At 49.4% G+C, this 23459-nt stretch overlaps 1 protein-coding gene across 1 annotated transcript; it reads left to right on the top strand.

Moving 5' to 3' along the window:
• The first annotated feature begins 5172 nt into the window (after window positions 1–5172).
• LOC128945864 (ligand of Numb protein X 2-like) lies at window positions 5173–19878 on the top strand. Its single transcript, XM_054289757.1, has 9 exons — window positions 5173–5561; window positions 7979–8205; window positions 9469–9665; window positions 10848–11213; window positions 13100–13285; window positions 14295–14469; window positions 14629–14839; window positions 18614–18772; window positions 19741–19878. Exons 1-9 carry the CDS (start codon window positions 5173–5175, stop codon window positions 19874–19876), a joined length of 2046 nt encoding a protein of 681 aa, XP_054145732.1. The 3' UTR covers window positions 19877–19878.
• Window positions 19879–23459: the final 3581 nt, after the last annotated feature.

Here is a 23459-nt window from a genome sequence, read left to right as displayed (position 1 = left end):
ATTGATGTCTTTCAATGTTGTTTATAAAAATCCTCTGCTATTTCAACACTTTTCTGTGCCACTGTTGTAAACTAAGGGGTTGTGAAATGCTGTGGTAACCCACTGGAAGTGATCATTTAAGACTGGGGTGCCTGTCCTATAAAATCTGTCTCATTTCATGAACCCTTCACAGCAGTGATGAAATTCAACCAAAGCCCCCCTGATACAAAGCACATTTTCAATGCACTTTTCTCTCTCTGGAATGGAAAAAAGAATGCCATTCTGTGAAACACAAAACTTCTTAACTGAGTGGAAACTATTTAAAAACATTGAGGAAAAGCTCTGCCCCTTTTTCTCGTGTTTTATTTCTAGAGGATTGGGTTTGCTCCATCAGAGTCCATCTGGAACTTGCTCTTAGGTTTGGTCAGTGCCCTGCTGGTGTGTGCCCTCAGCCATCTTCATCCAGATTGTGCTGGCTTGTTTTGTCCAGCCCCAAAAAAATTAATTAATTGTTTAGCCTTTAGTTGGAATGTTGCAATTCCAGTCTCCCAGGGAAATGTTGTTATAAATATAATAACTGACATCATTATTGCAGTGAAGTGTTACATAGCAGGAGATGTGGGGCACGTGCCCCACAGTCCCCAAACCAGCTTTCATTTGGGTTTTCAGCCCAATATTTCCTTATCACCATGTCAGTGCTAACCTCCAGCTGCCCCAAAGCATAACCATGGCATTTCTAAAATATTTCCCATGACACACCTCTCTTTTTAATATTGAGAACCAATTATTTAATGATTTTTTTTTGAAAATTTTTTCTTAACTTCAGCTGTTTGAGACATTCTCCAGTCACCCATATCCTTCAGGAAGAATTTTACATATCTGTTTTGTGTCCTTGCTGCAGACTGGTTGCGTGGTTCTGTGTTTTGCAATGTGGAATGTGATCTGCTTACTCACCATATTTGTGGTTTTAGAAATCAGTTAGTTAATAGAAACAGGCTTGACTTTATTCTCTTTTGTTTGTGTTGTTCTTTTTTCCCTGGAGTTTCCCATGTGGCCTTAGGTAGGTCCCTCGAGATCCACTTCAGAGCTATAACAAAGAGTTAAATTCCCAGGAGCTGCTGCCTCTGTGGGTCTGTCTTAGCCTCTGGTGATGGAATTTCTCACTTTTTAAATGGGAATAGCAGCACTGTTACCCCTCAAAGAAATGAAATTCAGGTGAATACATTATGGCCAAAATTCACTTGCACCAAATGCTGGAATTATGTAAGCAGACAGGCTTGGCTTGAACAGAACTTTTATTTGTGCTCCACACCAAGAGTGGCACAGGGAAATGTCCTGAAAGCAGAGCCAGAGCAGCGTTGGGAATGCTGGTGATAGGCTGGGAGCTGGAATGCTGCTCTTGTGGAGCCAGGTACCACAGGCACAGCTCCTGCTCACTCAGTCACAGCACAAGTGGAGGCACGGGGCTGGGAAGATTTCTTAGATAATCACCCTTTTTTTAAAAGGCTTTTGATTTTTTTTTCCCCAAGCTGTGAGTCATCAGTTCTATTGCCAAGTCTGGGCTGCTGGGCAGGGAATGAGCAGTTTGCCCACCAGGAATGGTGCCTGGTGTGGTTCTTGGCAGACCCCTCCCAGAGCTATTAACAGATGTGCAGGGGGGCAGAGCTGAGGCTCTGGGCCCTGGCAGAGCTAAAACAAGAATAGGCAATGTGCTAATATTGTCAGGAATAGTCTTGCTTTGGCAGGAATACAGATTAGACTACCTGATAAATCATCATTTAAAAAAAAAGAAGTCTAGTCTTTGAGTCAGTGTTACAGTACCAGGAATCCTACTAAAAAAAAAAAGCCAACACTGGTTGGCTTGAGAAACAATCCTTTTTTTTTTTTTAATACAGTAAAGATAAAGGTGATCCCAAAGAGATCCTTATAGGATAAGAAATTAGGAAATATAAAGAGATTTCTGCTGGACTGTTTCCTTCAATTCTTTGTTAGGCATAGAGGTGGGGTGTGTTACTCTCCAATTAATTCTGACTCCAAAGGCATTTCTTGTGTTACCCTTTTAGAGCAGCAGAGTCCCTTAGAGCAGCACATGTCCCTGCCAGGCTTTAACAATTCCATGCAGTCAGTGTGGAGTAACTGGGGACCAAGCTGGATCCTGATGTTGTGACTCCCTCATGATGTGGGTGAAAAGCCGTGGGGAGATTCCAGAACTTTGGGGAAAGGCAGCTGCAGGGAAGGTGCCACCCTTTGCTGAGAGTGGGGAATGATGGAACAAAAAAAGCAACACGAGGATGGAGAGGTGGATTGGGTTGGTCTGGCCTTTGGAGGTTGGAATGAGGAGCTGAGATTGGATTGCAAAGGATTAAATTTGTATCACTCCCCTGCAAAGCTGGATCCTCTGTGGGCTCTCTGGGCTGACTTCTGAGGGTGGCTCATTGCAGCTGAGGGGAGCCAGGCCTGTTATGATGAAACACTGATTTTCTCCACACATCAACTCTGCCTTGCTGGGCTGCAGCAATGTCTGTGCTGGATGAGATTTTAGCAATTCTTCCCTTACAGAAGCTCTGCTGAGTGCCTGAGTCCCTGAGCAAGGGAGGCTTGTTTGAGCCTGTGCCCTCCCCGTGCTGCTCACTCAGCCCTGCCTTGCCCAAGGCTCTGGGCTGGGTTTCATCACAGAGGTTTGGGTTCCCTGCTGTCTGCAGCAGTGTCCTCATTGAAGGGACAGTGGTGGAAAAGTAAAATTCACCTGGGCACCTTTAAATGAAATCTTCACCCCTTGGTTTCAAGGATCTGGAAGTGAGACACCAGATCAGCTTGGAGCAGCAAAATTTTGGTGACGCTTTTATCTTCCACAAGTTATTACTCAGAAATTACTCATCAATGGGATTCATCTTGGGTAACCTTTAAACACAGAGCAGAGGATTAATTTGATAAATAATCTGAAAAACCCCCCAATAAAAGTAGTTTATCAGCAAAATTACTGTGAGGTTTGTTTTTGCTAAGAAAGTGGATTTGTTTCATCACCTGCCAAAGTTTTATGCAAATAGTCCAACCCGAAGCACAAGTATTTCTGATTGGTACTGTTTGCCTTGGAAGCTCCTTGTTTCATTACCTGGTGATGCTGAGCTGATTGATTACAATTGAGGAGATGTTAAATGATGGTCTGATGTTGAAATCTTCCTTTTGCACCTGTAAGGTCAGTCAAGATCAGCTGAAGGCTGGCAAAAAGGCCAGGAAGGCAAACAGAAGGGCTGCCTGTTTCAGGTGGGGGCAAGCACCAAGAGCAGGCAGATTTCTGAGAGAGGAGAGCATGGACACAGCAGCTTTCATTCCCATGGTGCTGTGTGAGAGAGGAGAGCATGGACACAGCAGCTTTCATTTCCATGGTGCTGTCTGAGCTGTGCCTTGTTTTGGGAGTCAGCCATGCAGGGGTTAAGGAGGGAATGCAAACAGAGGAGTCAGGGATGTTCACCCAGCCTGAGTGCTTCCCTCCAGGGGAAGATGTTTTCTTGGCACTGCAGCAGGGGAGAGAGGAGCAAATAACTCCTGTTGTACCCACCTGGAACTGTGACAGTGATGTTTTAATCTTTTGAAGTGAACATGTTCCTGTGGCTGGGTAAGAATTCGCCTGTGAAATGGCTGATTCTGTTGGTGATACATTTTTCCTTTAATTAAGTAGCTGACTTACCTTGACAATTAATTGGAGTGATGTATGGTTTTTATTAGAAACCCATGACTAATTTTTTCTTGCCGTTCCTGCTATCTTATTGTTCTTGTCTCCCCTCCTCCCAAGTTCTGCCTTGTGCCAGCTGTGTCCTCCAGGCACTGGTGAAGACCAGTGTTCCCTCTTGCTTACCTGTTCCAGATAAAGTCATTGTTTTCAGGTATTTTCCACATCATCTTTCAGAAATTTTCCATTTCATCACAGTTTTGTAATTTTTTTTGTTTTCAGAGTCTGGGATTCTTTACTTAAAAAATCCCCACCAATCACAAACTCCTCAAAACATCACCACAACACCCCCCACCGTGTAATGTAGTTTGCTTCCTTTAATACCACATTTCCTACTTCATTAAAATAACTGCCAGGTTAAAAAAATCCTCCCTGCAGTCATCCCTGTGCCTGCAATCTGTCAGGAACTCAAGTGAATTTTATATTTAATTACAACAGGCAAGATTCAAAATGGATCTGACTGAAGACATTTCTGTTAAAATCAGAGCAGCAGCTACAAGGACTGAGTTTGTCCCTTATCCTGCTCTCCCTGGCTGAAAGGAGCTGAGGCTCAATCCTCCCTCTAACCTTGCAACAAATGATGTGGACTATTCTTTACGTTTTTTCCACTTAGGAAGCTTTAGTCTTTTTATAGGAAATTTGTTTCCATGGGGGAACTTAGGCATGGATGAGTGGGGAACAATGCATTGTTTGTTAAAACAATTTTTTTTTTTAAGGGAGTGGGCTTGAAAGGAAGGAAATGTGGTTTAGATTTAAGTTTCTTTTGAAATTTATTCCTCTTCTTTTGCCTCATCCTCCCCACCCCCCAAGATACAAAACAATAATCCTAACAACCAGACCTGCTTTTAACCCCCTGTGTCCTCAGAGGTGTATCCATGTCCTCAGTGGCCACACCAGGTGCCAATATTCAAATCTGAGCACCTATTGGTTTGACCACAGCATACCAAAAACTCACTTCCTTTTCAAACCAGGACATCCCCAAACTGGCTTTTTACCACACATGTCTTTAAAAGACTTGGTATAATCTGGAAAGCCAGAGGAAGTTTAAAAATCACTGTCTTGTGTATCCTTCCTTTCCCTTCCCTGTCTGGGTTGTTCTCCATCAAGAACATGCAGTTTTGGCCTCAGCTTTCCTAGTCCCTGTGTTTATTTAGTCTGCCTCTGGTGTGTTGTGTGTGTATAAAGTTTAAGTCTGTTTATCCATGTGCTTAAACCTTGTGCTGAGTGAGGTCCTTGCATCCTGTGCTCCCTGGGCTGTTCATTCACAGGGTGGTTCTGGAAGGAAGAGCCCTGTGGGGTCAGGGGGGGGTGCAGGTTCTGGGGGAGGAAGCTCAAGGCAGGAATACAGTTTAATTTGTAATGGGCTGCATTTAAAGCAGGCAGTTGGCTGGAAATCTCTCTCTCCTTCCCCTGCAGGTCTGTGGCAGAGCTGCTGTGTGACAATCTCTGCTGCTGCTGCTGCCATGGCTGACCCCGTCCCCGAGGACAGCGTGTCCCAGGTCCCCGAGCTGTGCTGTGAGTGTGGCCAGGCCCACCCCTTGCTGGACAATCACCTGTACAACTTCCAGGACGAGGTGGACGATGAGCTCATCTGCCACATCTGCCTGCAGCCCCTGCTGCAGCCCATGGACACACCCTGTGGGCACACCTACTGCTTCAAGTGCCTGGAGAACTTCATGCAGGAGTACAGCTTCTGCCCCATGGACCGCAAGAAGCTCTCCTTCCAGCAGTGCCACAAGTCCAGCCTGCTGGTGAGGAACCTGCTGGATAAGCTGCTTGTGCTGTGTCCTTTCAAGGCTGAGTGCCAGCAGAGCATGCAGCGCTGTGAGCTGGAAGCTCACCTGCAGAACAGGTGCATTCCCCTTTCCATGCTGTTATTGCCAGGGTGCTGTGCTGCTTATCAGAGCCCTCTGTTCCCAGAGCAGCTCCCTAAAGTGGGGCAAGGTGGGACACCAGAGGAGGCAGGGTGAGGCTGCAGAGGTGGGTGGGTGAGGACAGTGTAATTGTGTGTGTGCTCTGAGCTGCTCACCTTCAGCCTGTCTGCAGATGCTAAACCTGTCGAACACCCAGACATCTGTGGGTCCTGAACTGGGCTGCCAGCTCTGGAGTTGTTACAAACAAACAAGCTTATTCTTGTTTCCCTTGTGCAGAGAAGAAAGGCACAAAGTCAAGGCTCTGAAAGCAAGGGATTGTGCAGTGCTGCCAGTTTAATTGGTCCAATTAAGATGTGCAATACGTAAGGCTTTGATTCAAATAGTGCAAGTCCCTCCAAGCTGCACATTATGCACTTGCTGAAACACCTACTTATAATTCCATTATCTTCTCTCATTCTTTTGCTGAGAAAGAGAAACAAATGAAAATTACTATGTTTTTTTTCTGTTCCTCTTGTGTAGAGGAAGGGAGACTTTTTGGTGCTTCCCTGCTGGCTGAGCTGTTGGCAGGCAGGACATTGTCACTTTAAAGGGAGTGCAGGTGGCAAAGCTCTTGCCATGGTGCATGGAGAACCCTTGTTCCTGCCTGGTTAATGATTTGCAGGGAGCGGAGCTAAGGGCAAGCCCTGCTGCAGGTGGAACAGAGCTTCCTTGGCAGGGTGCATTTGTCAGCAATGGGAAATGCCACAGGCTTGTTTCATTCAGCTCTGTTGTAGTTTGTTGTGGCAATGACATATTTAAAAAAAGCCAACCAGGGAGCAGGTACACTTAGGATACCCTTGCAGCTCCAGCCAAGGATGGACCCTTGTGATTTTCATTGTCTTCAGTCCCCAGGAGCTGAGAGCTCATGTTAGAGCCGGGGGAAGGGATGGAAGGTGCTTGGGTGCCCCTTTCCCTTCAGTGGAAGTTTATAATCTCCTTTATCTTGAGCAGCCCTTTGTCCTGGCTGCTCAGGCTGGGGCCATGGCTCACACCAGGGCTGGGCCTCCCTCTGCTCTGCAAATCTGCCCTGCTATCAGTAAACTCCTGTCACTCTGTAATCCCTCTGGCACGGCAGTTACACACAGGGGAGGGAGAGAGGCACCTCAAATGTTTACATCAGAGACCTGCCTGGAAACTGTAGCATTCTCCCATATATTCCACAGTTGTTTGTATCTTTCTTGGGGACAGAGTATTCTAAGATTCCAGGCTATTTCACCTGGGCTCTGGGTGCAAGTGGATCATCAGACTGAAAAAAAAAAAAACAGATAAGAAAATTGCACTAGGATTAGGGTGTTCTCTTGTTTTAAGTGAGATTAACTGATAGGAGAAGATTTAAGGAAATAAGAAGCACATAGTAACTTATTTTCTTGGGGGATTTCCCTGCCTTTGCAAATTGAATTTGTGTTTTGATATCTTAAGAGAGGGACATGTGCACAAGAGGATCATTCAGCTTCTGTCATTAAGTTCAGGGATATTTTACTGTTTGGAGAATAAATGAGTAGGAATAAACCAGAGGAAGTAATACTGGCATGAGATTTCTTTAGCCAGAATGTAAATAGTTCAGTTTAATTTGAAAAGTGACTCTGGTAAACACCCAATACTACTCATATCTCTGAAAGTGATGTTTTTGCAGTTGTCATCTCCTCACCTTTTTTATAAATATTTGTGATAAAAGAGCTGTTTTTCCTCACCAATTAGTGCTGAGACAGGCTGCTGATGTATCTGCATCCAATTACATCCCAGTTCTGGGACCTCTGCCCTCTGGGGAGCAGCCAGTGGGATCAGAAATTCAACTGCTCCCATTCAGGTAGAGCCATCACCTGCATGGCCTGGGAGTGCACCAGGTCCTGGGTCAGGTCTCATTCCACAACAGAAAATGCCCAGTCCTCCCTTGCTGCTCTTCTGTGTAGCTGGTGTGTTAAAACAAAGCCTAATTCAAAGCTGAGCTTGAAACTTGAGCCACTTGCTTTGTATCAAGGTACAGTTCACAGTGATCTCTACAACGTCAGAGCTCAGTGTTTGCTTATATTTAAGAGGGATTGTTTTCTTTATGGATTGTTTGCCAGGTAAATATTTAGCAAAGGAGACTCCTGTTTCTATTACATTCTTATTTTTCAATTAATTTGCTTAATAATTTCAAAAGTGGTAAAATAACAAGCCACTGCACTTAAGCTGATACTTGTAAAAGTAGAAACTGAAGGTCAAATGAGAATCAGTTTTATCATCTGAGAAACCAGGAGTGCACTGGTAAGATCTGGAAGCAGCTTCTTCCCACAGGTTTGGCGGAGCTCTCATGTGCTGGGTCACCTGCCCAGGCAGAGACAGTCACTGACAGTCCCTGCCAATCTCTCTGCAGGTGTCCTGGCTTTAAGAAATACAAATCTGAGCTCCAGCGGAAAAGGAGCCCCATTTCCAAAGGGAAGGAAGAGCCTCCTGCCAAGGGGGACACAAACACACCCAAGGATCCAGAGCTCCCAAGTGGAGGCTCCTCACTTGTGGCAGAAAGCTCTGGAGCTGCTGTGGTGTCACTGGGGACTGCAGAGCCTGGACTGGTCAATCCAGCTTTTGAGGAGACTGAAGAAGGTGAGAGTTTGGTACAGAAGTGGAACTATGTATTTACCTTTCATGATACACCAATGAGGCAATTATCTCAGAAAATTCAATTTTTAAGTGCCCCCAGCACTGTCAGACATCCTTAATGCTACTCAGCCATTAGTAGTCATGTCTTCACCAGAAGGGAGATTCATTCATGTGCATCAGGGGTGGCAGAGTCTGCTCACAGGCACAGAACTGTACAAAACCATTTGGAGAAACTCTGTGAGATTGCAGGGAGTACTTGCAGTGTTCTGTGGAGAAACAAAGGCAGTCCCTGTCAATGTGAACGTGGAGCACCTAAAGCCCTTGCAGAAGCCAGATAATTAGTAACTAGGAAGTGTTCCAGGTTCTTGTTAATCTTGTTAAGAAAGTTAAATATACAGTCAGTTTCCTGGAGTGGTCAGTACCTCCCTCCTGGTGTTTTTGTAGCATAAGTTAGGTTTTGATTAACAGGCAGCTCTGGAAGCCTTGCAGATCAAATCAGCATCTCCACTTCAGTGTAGCAGCCTTGTCTCAGCTTGGTAGGAGGCAGCAGCGTGGAAACCTCAGTGCCTTGTGTCAGAGTTAGGCTCAGCTTCAGCCCCTGTGCCTGGGACAGAGGTAACTCACAGGTCAGTTCAGTTCCCTGTTGGCCTTCTCCCCAAGCACACCAGGAGCAGGTTTTGCATCCCTGGTGTGACACCTGCCATCACCCTGTGCTGGGCCTGCCTCAGTGTCCCCGTGCTGGGGATCTCAGCCCACTTGCTAACAGCAACTTTCATCTCCAAAGTGCAGCATTGCTTCATCTCCATGCTGTGAAACACCAAACATTCCTCCTGCTCTACAGGGAGGATGGGAAAAGGGGAGCAAAGGAAATTAGAGGAAGGAAGTTGCAGAGCAGTAATTACAGCTGGGTAGTCCCTTTCCCTCATGGGCATCATGGAAACTGGAATTTATTATGTGTGTGCTCCTAGCAGACCAGATATCACAGGAGAAAAACAAATCTCTAAATATAGCCAAACCATACTGAATGCCTTTTAATAAACCCCAAGCAACAACAATAAAGAGTTTGAATTCACCAAAAGCTAGGAGAAAATGGGAAAATTTGTGGAGAACCTCTAAAGAAACAGAGGGGGTTTAAGCTTTTTATCTGACCTTAGGTCTCCTGATAGGTGCTTTCCCTCCAGATTGAACACAACCTGAATCTTGGGGAGCTGTGAAAAGGAAAATTCTGTTAATGTGTTGTTTTTTCTCTTCAATTTCCACAACCAGACCTTCCTCATAGAACCAGTCTTGTGGCTGAAACTACCACCATCGAGATCCACCGGGAGGATCCGGAGGAAGAGCTGGGGATGAGGATAGTTGGGGGTAAGGACACCCCCCTGGGGAACATCGTTGTTCAGGAGGTGCTGAGGGACTCTGTGATTGCTGCTGATGGAAGAATTGCTCCTGGAGACCACATCCTTGAGGTACAGAAACCCCCATTGCTTCCCTTGGCTGGGGGAGGAGAGTGCCTGGAGAAACTGGGAAATCTCTGCAGCTGAGGCTTTTAGAGCACTGCTCAGACCTCTGTGTCAGCAGCATTGTGTGTCTGCTGGGGCTCAGGAGCACTGCTGGCATTCCTTCCACTCAGACTCATATTTCTCTTGCATATTTGACAGCTTTTTGAAATGTAGGTCGTTTTGGACAAAGTAAAAGATTCCTACCTGATAAATTTCACACAGCAGCCCCATTTCTCTGCTCTAGTTAGGAAGTCTCATAATTGCCTGCTGCACTGTGTTGCTTAAGCTGCATATTCTCCGTGGGCAGGTCCAGGGTGAGAGCTGCTGACTGGCAGTGAGTGTCAGCTCCAAAATGAGTAAATGCAGAGCTCCAGCCCCACCTGACCCACAGCCAGGGCACTGCCCACACTGGCAGGGCTCTGTGGCCCTGGGTGACCGAGGTGACACCTTGTACACATGGTGACAACTGTTAGCACCTCCAGCCATGGCTGCCCAGTCATATGCCAAAGCCATAAATCCTCCTTGTCCCATGGGATTGGGCACCAGGGAGGGCTGGCAGCCCCCACACAAGTGGCTGATGAGGTCTCTGAGTTGGTTTCTCAGGCAGACCAATGGAATGACTCCTGTTGTATCCAGTTGGATTGTCCATGTCCCAGTCTTGGCAAATAGAGCAGGACCCACACTTAGGAGCCCTATTAACATCCTAAAAGACTGCACAGAATCTTATGTGAAACAGGAAAGGCAAAACGTTGCTTTCTCAGAGTCACTCTGGTAATTGCATAAAAGTGGATGATTCCAGAAGCTTGTAGACTATGGATCACTCAGAAGTGGAGATTTGAGTCTGCTCCATGCTGGAAATTAAGGAAAAGCAGATCTGCATTTACATGGCATGGAAGGAATGACTGAACATTTTTAGATTTGTTAGCTGTGTGGACTGTCCTGTCTTGTCCCTGTCCTCAGTTATTCACCAATCACAGTCTAATTCCATCAGCTTTCCTCATTCTTTTTTAGAAAACTTTGCTCCCTAATCAGAGTCAGAGATTGCGCAGGGAGTTTTCCATCCTGCCCCAGCCTGGCTGTGCCCCACACTGTGGACAGTGCCTAATTAATGTGGGCTCTGATTAGTGAGTGCTTTGTTTGTCTTTGTAGGTGAATGGCGTCAACATCAGCAGCGTGACTCACTGCCAGGCTGTCTCCTTCCTGCGCCACCCAGGGCCTGTTCTGCACCTCCTGGTGCTGCAGGAGAAGGGCTTTTCCAGCAGGACTGCCCAGCAGGATCCCAGTGCCACCAGCAGGGAGGTGATCCACGTCACCCTGGTGAAGAGAGACCGATCGGAGCCCCTGGGAATCAAGCTGATCAGGAAGACTGACGAGGCAGGGATCTTCATTCTGGATCTCTTAGAGGGGGGCCTGGCAGCCAAGAATGGGAAGCTGAGTCGGAATGACAGAGTCCTTTCAATAAATGGTCAGGATTTGAGGCAAGGAACTCCTGAGGCTGCTGCCCAGATCATCCAGGTGAGTTCAGACATGGAAATGGCTGTGAGTGGCTGCAGCAGGGCTCCTGTTCTGAGCCAGGGCCAGCAGAACACACCAGGGCAAGCTGCATTCCCCCAAATCTCTGTCATGGAAAGTGACTCCCCTCTGGATGTGTGGGAAGCACCACTTCCAAATGAAGATAAACACCAGGAGTGGGAATCCGTGGTGAGTCAGCCCTGACAGTTCTGAGGGGAAGCAGTGGCTCCTGGCACAGGAGTTCACCTGAGGAGATTGCAGCTCCTGTGTGCTGCTTGCAGCCTCAGCCTTGCACAGGAAATGCTGGGATGCACTGGGTGGATTCATGCAGCAGACAGGGAGGGATCAGGGCAGCCTCTTGTGCTTCCAACAGTCACACTGAAGGTGCTGGCTGGGGATGGGATGGGCTGGCAGCACAGACAGATCCCTTAGGGCTTCAAATCAGACCATTCTCCCCATTTTACCTGTATTTGTGAAGGGAGACTGGAAAACGTGGGGCACCTCGGGGTAAAAGCATTCCAAGGTACTGAATGGGTAGAAGAGGGGTGGTCTTTCCCTGTGGAATGTGCTCCTGTTGCAGCATGCCAGAGGTTTTGGTGGAAGGAGTGGGCAAGGAATTCTAGTTAAAGGATTAAGGACTGCTGCATGTGCAGCAGATATCACACAGATCAGTTTAAATTCTTTATCTCCCCAGGCGAGTGCCCCCAGTTTGTGTTTTTATCTCCAGATCCTGACACAATGCTCCTCATCCCATTCTGTTTATATCCCAGAAAGGATGTGAGGTCAGCAGGAGGGAGAGGCAGCTCTCCTCACAGTTATCAGAGCAGTGCAGTGCCATGGGAGAAAGAGCAGAGTTCCAGCACTGAGCTCCTTTTTCATGTTTGCTTCTGTTCTGTGGCCTCTTAGAATCTGTTTGCATCCCACAAGTGCTGCTGCATTCCTGTTGCAGTGTGCACACACAACTCCCATATGAGGAACTCTTTTGATCCCACTGGAACCAGCAAGCAAAGTCCAGAACTGGCTTCATGAGGTTTGGGATTTAATCTCTTTGGAAGTGACATTTGTGTTAAACTGTGACAGCTTTCCAAACATGATCTGTTCCTCTGAGGGCTAATTGAAATCCTTGCTTGAATGTAACTTTGAAAATCCCTCTTCCAAGACCAGGGAATTCATTCTGGCACCAGGGGAGCAGGGTGCTGTGGCAAGGAGTGAGAGCAGCAGCTGCATTTCTGCCATGCAGGGCAGGAAACAGCCGAGTGAGCACCGGGCCCTTCCCCAGTGAGTCCCTCACAATGAGGTTCTGTCAGGTGATCTGAAGGGACAAACCCAGAGAGGGCAGCAGGAACAATGGGAGCACTTCCCCTGCAGCCCTGCCAAGGCCAGACCAGCAGCTGGTGAAGTGTTTAACCAGAGATATCCTGGGGGAAAAATGGATGGGAGATGGTGAACAATAGATGAACAAAGCTGGGAGGGAAAGAGCTTTAACAACTTCCTGTGCAAGAAAAGCATCCAGTGCTTGTGTGGTGCAGCCAGGGTTCCAGCTCTGGTCACTCTGGGGCACAACACAAGATGCTATTTTGGTTGTTTGTAGCAAAGTGCAGGAATTAATCATCCACCTTTGGCATTTGTGGGCGAGGGAGGCACGAGTGAAGCCTGCCTCTACTCTGTTCCTTCTGACTCATGTTTGCTAATTCCCTTTTTCTTTTTCCAATCACATTCCCTGGCTCATCACAAAAGACTTTGCATCACATTGAGGAGCTGGTGGAGGAACAGAGAACCTCTGTAGGAACTGATGCCAGCCCTTCTCTCTCCCCAAGGCAACGAGGGCTGTCCCTCATTTCTAACCCATTTCTCTCTTTTTATTTTCCACTCCTTGTTTCTCTGGGCAGACCACGGAATCCAGAGTGAATTTTGTGATCCTGAGGCAGTCTGGGCTGCAGCTGGGGGAGCCAGGGGAGGATGGCAGCACCTCCAACAGCAGCAGCAGCAGCAGCAGCAGCAATGGGGGCAGCCCCGTGCACCACCGGAGGCGACCAGAGCAGAGCCACTTCAGGAGGAAATCCACCTACCAGAAGGTGGGGCTGGGACATGAGGCCATGGTGCTGCTTGCTCCTGGTTTAGCAAATACATTGTGCTGTTCTGGGATGGTGTTTTATCACAGAAGGCTGATCAGTACCTCCGTTTCTGCTTGGGCAGGTTTGGGGCTTTTGGTACTGAAAAACCACTTTGTCATCTATAGGGAAACATCATTTGAAGGGAAAGCGACAAAATTTATTCAGTGTTGATGCAGAGCTGGTGTTTAATCATTTGGAAAGGGCAATAAGAAATTTGCCATCCATGAGATATTTTGGGATTGGCTTCTTGACATCCCCCAAGCTCTGCACACTGAGGGTGTTGCAGTGACACCCAGCTGAGCTGGTGTGGGGCCAGAGCCCTTTATGGTCAGGAGAAGAATCCCCAGGTGCCCCCATGGTGCTGCTGTGACTGCAGAGTGGCTCTGCCACCCCTCTGGGGGCACAGCAAACTGCAGGAGCAAGAGGGCAATCAATCCCCAGTGTGCTGAGCCCAGAGAGAATTCTGTGTGCAGCACTTCCAGCTGAGCGACAGACCTGCTGCAGCTGCTCAGAGTGCTGTGTTTCAGTGGCCCTGGAGCTCAGGGAGGTCCTGTCCTGTGGGGCTGGAGTGCTGTTCCTGCATTTAAATCCCTGAGTAGCATTTACACCCTGTTGTACAGCCTGTGCTCTGATGTGTGCCTTCACTGCAGCCCCAACATTCAATCAGGGAGAGCTTCCCTGCTTGGCATGAGCAGCCCTGAGATGAGCTCAGAGCTTCTTCCTCAGTGCAGAATTCCCCTCCTGAGAGGGAGCATCTCCCTGCAGCAAATGGATTTGGGATCATCAGGACAGCACTGAGGCTTCACCTTAGAAATGCTGCTCTGTATTCCCACCCTGCAAGGACATGGGAAGCTGACTTTGCCCTCCAGCAACATTGCTGGAATGCTCTGGATGAAGGAGACAAATGGTGCTGGGCTTCTTCTGTTGAATGCATTAATGAAGTGCATTTTGTGCTGTCATTGCTTTGTAGGATTTGCCTCAGGGATATGTAAGTCATGAGAAGACAGTTGCAATAAAAAAGGAGCCAAAGGAATCTTTGGGAATCACAATTGGAGGTGGAAGGGATAACAAAAACAAGCTCCCTATCTATGTGACAAGTGTGCAGCCCATTGGATGCCTCTTCAGGGATGGCAGAATCAAGAGAGGTAAGGGAGGCTCTCAGACCTTTTATCCTGTGGGGTATTTTCAATGGAAGCTGGGCTTGGATGCTGAGAGAGGCTGGAAAAGGGCTCCCATGACCCCTTGAGGCTGAAATGGGCTCCAGAGCCCAGGTCTGTAACAATCCCATTTTATTTCATCAACAGGGGATGTCCTTCTGAGCATAAATGGCATCGATTTGACTCATCTGAACTACTATGAAGCTGTCTCAGCTCTGAAATCCAACGCAGCTTCCCACTCAGTCACACTGAAAGCCTTGGAAATCCTGTCCCTGAACTGCCCAGAGCCAGCCCTGGACATCAGGGAGCAGGGGTTCAGCTGGTCTCCCCTCTGGATCACATGGCTGGGATTGCCCAGGTATGTGTGTCAGGGACTGCATGCAGAGCTGTTAATGACAGGGTTGACTTTCACTCAAACACTAGAAATTAATTACTTTGTTGATGAACTTGGAAGCATTCCTGGTATTCCCGTTTAGCTGAAAGGCAGTGGAAAGCCTCATTTGCCAATGAGATCATAGAATAATGAGTACATAAGGAAATTCCACTGTTTTTCTGGAGTGACATCATTCCCACCCTCCTGTTGGACAGTAACCATGCTTTAGAGGCCCTGAAACCCCCTTTTTAAAAGAGAAATAGTCAATGTTAGATACAGTCCTTGCCAAAGTACTGACTGAAACCCTCTGGGGCTCTTTCTGCATCCCCTAACACAAGCCAAGAGACACCTGGGCTGTCTGGGAGTTTCTAATCTGATCATCTCACTTAGGGGCAGACATTCTTTCAGTGTAACCCTTCTTGGCTGTTGGAACTGTGTCATCTTCAGCACGAAGCAGAAATGATTCTGCACAGTTGAGTTTTCCTGCTACCAAGCTTTACAGGACAGGTTTTAACCTGGTAATTCCAGGAGAAGCTTGAATTTCCCTCTCCTTCCTGGAGGGGTGAACCTCTGGCTGCCTCCCTTTAGCAGTTACATCAAAACACTGAAAAGCAGAGTCAGTTGTCATCATCCCAGCTGACTGCAGGAGCATCTGCAGGTGGAACAGAAAGCCAAACCTGCTGTGGGAAGCTTGGATCATTTACAGCCTTGTTCTTTGAGACACCTAAAGAAGAACCACTCACAAAGCCTCTGTTGTGTTACTTAGCAGCCTGGAAAGAAACAACCCAGCCCAAGGCAAGGCAGCTTTTGTGTCTCCTGTACCCGGCCTGTGCTCAGCAGCTCCTCCCATCTCCTGTGCTGCCCCAGGCGTTGGCCTGGCTGCTCCAGGCAGGTCTGGTGTGAGCTGGCCCTGAGCTGCACCTGAGAGCCCAGAGCAGGGCACAAACCCTGAGCTGCTGCTGCAGTGAGCTACAGCAAGGCAGAGCCTGCCTGGGTTTCTTTCCTTCCTTTCCCAGTTTTTCTGGCTGTCAGGTGCCTCGCAGCCTCCCCATGCTCTGTGCAGGGACTGGAGCTTTCTCTGCTCCTGGATCTGCTGCCTTCACTTCAGGAGTGTCCTGACATCCCCTGCATTTAATGCATTGCTGGGAACTCCTTTGCTGCTGGGATTGATGTTCGCCCTTCTTTTGACTCCTGAAGCAAGAAGTGATTCCAGATTCTTTTACTCCAGCCTGGATTCTGGCCTTGGAATGTGTCTGCAGCTCTGGCTGTGAGGGTTGGTAGGAGCACTCAGCAAGGTTATTTCACTTTGGGATCTGACAGAACTTTCCTATTCTTTCCAGCACTAAAAAAGGGCTGGAATTCCTGTGCTTCCTCCCTGCTTCTCCCACCTCTCCCAGTGAGACCAGGTGGCCACTGGCTGGTCACCCACAGGGTGTTTGTCACCTGGGCATGTTCAGGGTGCTCTGGCACTCAGGGAGGTGCAGCTGCAGTGAGATCCCAGTGCCATCCCTGCTCTGGGGTGGTTCCACTGCAGAGAGCTCCTGTCCCACCCAAGCTGCTTTCCTTTGCACAGGAGCAAACCCCCAGAGCTGCAGGGGAATGGCCATTGCCCTGTGGCCCTGACAGACACTGTGTGCACCACACTGGCACAGAAAACCCCAGAGATGTGCCCAGACTGGAGCCAGCACCAGCTGTTCCACTGGGATCTGCTTCTGGTGGCTGCCCTGGCCCCAGTGTTGGTGTGTCCTGCAGGGTGAAAGCTCAAAGCTAATGGCATGTGCAATTTTGGGTTTGTTCAGCTTGTTTTCCCTCAGTTATTCCTCTGCCCCAACAGAAATATCCCTTTCCTTTTAGAGGAATCTATTTCTTTCTAGTTTGAACCCAGACTTGCTGCTGAAAGGAGTGAGTTGAAATGAGTGCTCAGGGCTAGGGAAGTGAATTTGATCCTTGCAACACTTGAGCCCCCAGTGTTTCATTCAGGCCTTGATTCTTGTATCTGTGATTTCTGTTTCTGTCAAACAGAAACCTTGGTTTCTTCCTAGCATTGTGTTAAATCCACACCAGCCACTGACAGTATAAAATACAATCTCAAAAGCTGGTTTGGACTGGGCCCATGTTCTAATCCAGCACACCCTGGATCCCAAAGGTACCAGAAACAGAAGTTTAGATTGATTATCTTTTCTCTCTAAAAGAAAGCACAGTGCACTGTGTGGCTCGTGGAGAAGCATTTTCCTGCCTCCCTCTTCCCTGGGGTTTATGTGACTCCAGTCTGCCTCTTCCCACAAGAACCATGTGGAGCTCCCAGTCCCACCCCTGCAGCTGAGCAGGGCCCAGGAACTGCCAGCTCAGCAGCGTGCTTGGCACCAGAAACCCCGCACCTCAACCTTCCCTAAACTCTCCCATTCTTTTCCCACAGTCATTTTTGATTGTGGTAAATTAAAGTTTTTCCTCTAGAACCCCTTTTTACTATGGAAAACAGATTCCTAGCAAGCAGCCGGTTCCAGCTCCTGGAGAAACGTGCCTGGTGTTTTTATTTATGTTCTGTGCTGACGCAGCCACTGCTGCTCTCGGGCTATTCATTTGCAGAAGCTGCCACAGCCATGGCTCAGAGCTGTGTTTTTGCACTTGTGTGGTACCGGTGGAAGGAAAGCATGGAGGAATCAGCGAGCTCCAGCTGGGGCTCCTGGTGTTTATGTGTGAAAAACTCCTACAAAAGTAAATTACAGTTTGAAAGTACATAATTGGATCTTTCTCCTGGTGAGAAGTTAACTGGGAAGGCTTTTGAAATCTGAAACTCCTCAGCAAACTGCTCAAGCAAAGCCCTTGAGGCAAAAACGTTTATTAGGAAAAGTTTAGCTGCTGGAATAGCTCAGCGGGTGATGATGAGCAGCAGTTTCACAGCTCTGGTGCCAGGACACAGCCTGAGAGCTCCTGCCACACCCTCAGTGTCACCTCGGGGCTCTGTGCCACCAGCCCGGGCAGCGCTGCCATCTCTCAGTGCCCCGGCTCCCTGAGGACACAAACCTCACTGCTGGAGTCCAGAACCAGGAGCTCTCCCCAAGGAGCCCAGCACAGAATGGACATCCTGGATCCTGCAGGAAAGCCCTCCCTGCTCTGGCCTGGCAGCTGCTGCACCTCACAATTGCTGCCAGTGGCGCTGAAACCCTCCCTTGTGCCAGTGCAGGGCACACAGGGGATAAAACCCCTCCCTGTGCCAGTGCAGGGCACAGAGAGGATAAAACCCCTCCCTGTGCCAGTGCAGGGCACAGAGGGGATAAAACCCCTCCCTGTGCCAGTGCAGGGCACAGAGAGGATAAAACCCCTCCCTGTGCCAGTGCAGGGCACACAGGGGATAAAACCCCTCCCTGTGCCAGTGCAGGGCACAGAGAGGATAAAACCCCTCCACTCTCATCACCTGTATGGGTGCAGCTGCTGCTCACTGTAATTTGGGTTTGTCTCTGGTGCTGAGGGTGTTCATTAGCAGAGTTCATGAAGTTATTCAGGAATCTTGCAGATCCCAAACCCCTTTAGAGCTGGGTGATTTCCTCTTAGCTCTTAAACCAATACCCTGCAAAGATTTCTAAAGGCCTGGCATCATCCCATTTGAGAATTAACCCTCAGACACGCCTTGCAAAGGAGTGTCCTAAATCCTAAAACCCAGGAAAATGAGGCTGTTCATAGCTGTGCTTTCTTTCCATAGGGAAAACATAAATTCCTGCTCAGGCAATTTTCCTCATAACCTCTCTGTTTTTGACACAGCTACCTTCACTTCTGTCAAGATATTGTCCTTAGTAAAGGAAACCTGGAAAGTTGGGGCTTCAGCATCGTGGGAGGCTTTGAGGAGAGCAAAGGAAACCAACCCTTCTTCATCAAAACCATCGTGCCCGGCACTCCCGCCTTCAGGGACAGGAAACTCAAGTAGGTGTGAGGTACTGGGGGACATCACCACCCCAGGGCTGGGGGCTCCACACTCTGAGCCTTCCTTGGTTAGGCCTTCCTGAGCCTTCCAAGGTCCAGGTTAAGGACCTTGCACAGTTTGGAAGTTAAAATTGTTGCCAAGTTTGTAACAAAGGCCTGTGTTAAGCAGGGTTTTGGTTTCTCCATAAAGGTGCAAGGAAAAGGAATTTACAGCCCTTTAAAACCTAACTGTGAAGGGTTTAATTTAGTAATTAGGTAAACGTAAAAAAGGGGATGTTTGAGATAAATCTTGGAGGTTCCAGAATGTAAAACCTCATGGATTAGGAGAAGTATCCCAACACGAGCAGCAAAAGCTCTCCTGTGCAGGAACCTTAACTGGAGCTTTGCTGAGGTGTTGGGGTGAGAGATCCCAGGGGAGGAGCAGGGGGGGCTGCAGGACCCCACAGGCACCAAGGGCTGCAGGGACAGAGGGAGGGGACACAGCTGGGAGGGGACACAGCTGGGAGGGGACACAGCTGGGTGCAGGGAGGGGACACAGCTGGGAGGGGACACAGCTGGGAGGGGACACAGCTGGGTGCAGGGAGGGGACACAGCTGGTGCAGGGAGCTGGGCTGTGCTCCCAGAGCTGAGGGGGAGCCCTGGGCTCAGCTGGGCTCCTGCTGGAGTGTGGGACAGGGCTGTGGGGGCTCAGCCCCGTGCACCCCTCAGAAGGGGCTGGGTGTGCCAGAGAGGGGCAGGGCTCTCTCCCAGCTCTGGTGGTGGCAGCTCAGGGCCTGCAGGACTGACCTGGGCCAGCAGGGTTTGACCAGCACAGCCTGACCCTCACTGCTGTCACCCAAGTACCAGCAGTGTTCTCCTTTTCCCTGCCCCCTGGTTCAAGGGAAATGTTCTTTCAAGGAGGAGCTGATGGTTTGGGGTGGGTGCAGGGTTGGTAATGACCCAATCCTGACTGGATCCGTCTTTGGCAGGTGTGGAGATGAAATTGTGGCAGTGAACGGAGTGCCAGCAATAGGAATGAGCAACTCAGAATTGATCCCAATGCTGAAGGAGCAGAGGAACAAAGTCACCCTGACCGTGGTGTCCTGGCCAGGGAGCCTGGTGTGACAGCCCCAGCCAACCCCCAACACCTGCAGGTACCCACCAGCAGCTGGCACCACCCAGGCCACACTGCCAGGGAACAGGGACTGTTCCACTGCTGCTCCTGGTGCACTGCCAGGGAAGGCTCCTTGCTTCCTTTCTATGGAAAACATTTACCAACAAATCTGGATGCTGAATTCAAAGTAAGGGTTAATCCAACAGTTGTTGAGCTTCCCAGGCTCATTAAAGCTCCTCAGGACTGGTGGAGCACAGAAAGCTCTTCCCAGGTTTCCCCACAACCTGCCCTGGAGGCTGCTGAGGCTTGCCTTGATTTTAGGGCTCTGCTTTCCACTGAGTATTTGAACAGGTTAAAACAGAGGCTTTAAAAGCAGCTACTGGATCGGTAAGGATGGGGACCCAACTGAGGCATTTCTGTCTATCAGGATTTCCAGGAGCATTTTTAGGTGTCAGTAACCCAAGGGATGATTTAACACATGAAAACCCCACAGCTGGTGAGCTGTGGTACCTGCATGGGGTCCTGGCACAAATCCCAGTTCAGGACCTGCCAACTCCACTGATTTATTGCAAAGGGACAATTTCAACAGCTTAAAGAACTCTCAAAGGTATCATCAAGAGGGGTTTCATTGAAATATGATGTTGCAAAATGTGACTTTATCAAAGGTCAAGGGTAAGATTCACTTATTGCACACAGGTTTCCCTGGTTTTAGGATTGATAAAAGCAGCTTTTCCCCAGAAGGGAATGGGCTGGTGTCAGTCACCCCTGGCCCAGCCTGATGCTGCTCTGTCTTATTTTTCTGTTCCCCGTGATGAGGGGCAGAGTTCAGGCAGGGGCAGAAGCACCTGTACTGGCAGGTGAGAGTTCTCCTGCAGTTCCCTTCATGTCCCTCTTGCACCTGGAGCAAAATATCAACTTATGGGATCAGGGGAAGCTCAAAGGATCCTTGGCTGCAGGAAGAGTCACCTCCTGAAGGAGACTGTGCCCAGCCTGGCTTCAGTTCAAACCCACTGTGCAGTTAAAATTTACAATGAGAGAATTGAAGGCCAGGCAGGGTGCTTGACCTCTGACACTGTGAAAGTTCCTACTTGCAAACTCCACCTGAAACAATCCCCTTTTTTAGCAGTTCAATGAGCAGCAGAGATGATGGGTTTTTCTCAAACCAGGTTGCACTGAGAGATCTTTGCTCCTGTGCTGCACCTTTTGCAAGGAGCAGCTTTGTGAGAATCCAAGGAGTCTGTCCCCTGTCCAAATGCTGCCTGGAATGAATGTTTAATTCACTTGAATGAATGTTTAATTCCTTGTAGCAGCCCTGGGCTGGCACTTTGTCATTTGCTGTCCCTGGGCCTTGTTCACACACAGTGACTTCACCTCCTGTGCTGGGAGCTGCAGGCAGGGACAGCAGGGACAGCAGGGCCTGTCCCAGAGCCCAGGGCACTGCAGGAGCCTCAGCTCATCCTGCCTGCAGCCCAGGGCACTGCAGGAGCCTCAGCTCATCCTGCCTGCAGCCCAGGGCACTGCAGGAGCCTCAGCTCATCCTGCCTGCAGCCCTGGGCACTGCAGGAGCCTCAGCTCATCCTGCCTGCAGCCCTGGGCACTACAGGAGCCTCAGCTCATCCTGCCTGCAGCCCTGGGCACTACAGGAGCCTCAGCTCCATCTCCCAGCAGCCCTGGCTGGGCTGAGGACACCTCTGGGGACTCTGCCACCACAGCTGGGGCTACCTGGGCTCCAGGGCTGCTTTCCTATTTTCTACTGGGCAATGCTGAGAGCAAAATAATCCACAAAGAAAACTCATCACTGACCTCGCTGGAACACAGAAACATGAAGCAATTTTTTCTCTCTTTCCAATCAATGTGCAGAATCTGTGCCTGGAACAGTAAATACTGATGTGGACAGACAGAGGGTGGTTCCCAGTGCCTGCCCCAGTTGTGGGGAAAGGGCAGCAGGGAAGAGCTGTGCAGCTGCTGGGCTGGCAGTGGAAGGAGGAGGAGGAGGCTGCAGAACCATTTTTACTCCATCTCCTTTCAAGGTGCCTTCAACTTCACCAAAATGTCCTCATAATTTAAATGTTGTTTCCAAAAATCAGCTTGTTAATAGATGTTGAGTTTGTTTTGATGCCTTTATAAATTATTGTAATATTGCTGAAAAATATGCATTAGGTGTGGTTTTTTACCCTTTCTTTCCATATAGTAACTAATGCCCCCAGAACAGGTCACTCAGCAGGACTGCTGCAAAAAGTGACCCTGTGGCAGGAAACTGTGTAATGTCTTTGCTTCTCCCAGGACAGGAGCTGGACTATCCTGAAATGCACTGTGGCTGGGAAAAATCCCTCAGCAACAGAAAACCCAGATCCCAACACCACTAAACCTGCAGCAGCTTCCTGCTGCCAAGTACAGATTATTTCCAACACCCCACCTTTACATTTCTCTGATAGTAAAGGCAAACATTTTATCTCCATTTAATGAAAAGAAACCAGTTTAAAACTACTTACCTCAAATTCACAGCTGCTCCTGGCCCCAAAGCCTGCCCTATTTGTGGATATTCTGTGACCTGGGTCCAGCTCATTGAAATAACACAGGAGGAGGGGCAGCCCTGACTGAGTCCATGCTGATTCCCCATCCCAGTCCCCCAGCCCCACCCGGGGTGCAGAGTCTGATCACCAATAACTCTGCAGGAGTTCTGGCAGTGGGTGTGAACAGCCCTGGAGAGGCACCAGTGACACCTGAGTGTGCAAAGGAGGGACAAATGTCCTTGTGTGGGGCCAGCCCCCTCCCCTGGGGGCAGCATTCCAGTGGAGCACCGTGCCTGAGCCAGGCAGGGAAAGGCAGCTCAGAGGGGCTGGGGGCACTGCCAGGCCCCCCTGGCACTGCCCAGGGCTCAGAGCTGCTGGGCTGGAAAACCCAGCAGGTCCCATTCTCAGGCTGGGGGCACTGCCAGGCCCCTCTGGGCTGGAAAACCCAGCAGGTCCCATCCTCAGGCTGGCGGCACTGCCAGGCCCCCCTGGGCTGGAAAATCCAGCAGGTCCCATCCTCAGGCTGGGGGCACTGCCAGGCCCCCCTGGGCTGGAAAATCCAGCAGGTCCCATCCCCACCTCATGCAGCTCCCGAGGGAGGCTGGGCAGGGCTCTGGGCCCCTCTGTGCTGAGCAGTGCCAGGGGACACAGAACCAGCACTCCTGAATCCTCCTCACCACTCTGCCTGCATTTCTCAAGTTCATCTCCTAAAAGCTTCTGGGCACTCCCAGCTGCAGCCCAGCCCTGAGCAGAGGCTGCCAGGAGGATTCCCTTGTTCCTTGCACAGCCGGTGGCAGCAGCTGGCAGTGCTGCAGGGGCAGAGCTGCCCAGGGGACAGTGAGAGATGTTCCCAAATCTGGGCTCACCGAGGCTGCAGAGGCAGGAGCAGCCTGATCCCAGCTGAGCCTGCCTCAGTGCACACACATTCCCAGGAGCTCAAGCACATTAAAAACTCCATGAAAACCAAATCCAGCAGAAGTCCCAGTTCTCCTCCTCCTCCTCCCCTGGGCTCTGCAGTTCCAAACCATCACTGCACTGTCACAATGCTGAACCCAAACCAAAGGGCTCTCCTGGCACAGGC

Source organism: Melozone crissalis, unplaced genomic scaffold, assembly GCF_028551555.1.
Source record: "Melozone crissalis strain CALT ecotype California unplaced genomic scaffold, PUWL_Pcris_2 ptg000068l_1, whole genome shotgun sequence".
Lineage (NCBI taxonomy): Eukaryota > Metazoa > Chordata > Aves > Passeriformes > Passerellidae > Melozone > Melozone crissalis.
This window is presented reverse-complemented; position numbering and strand designations above follow the sequence as displayed.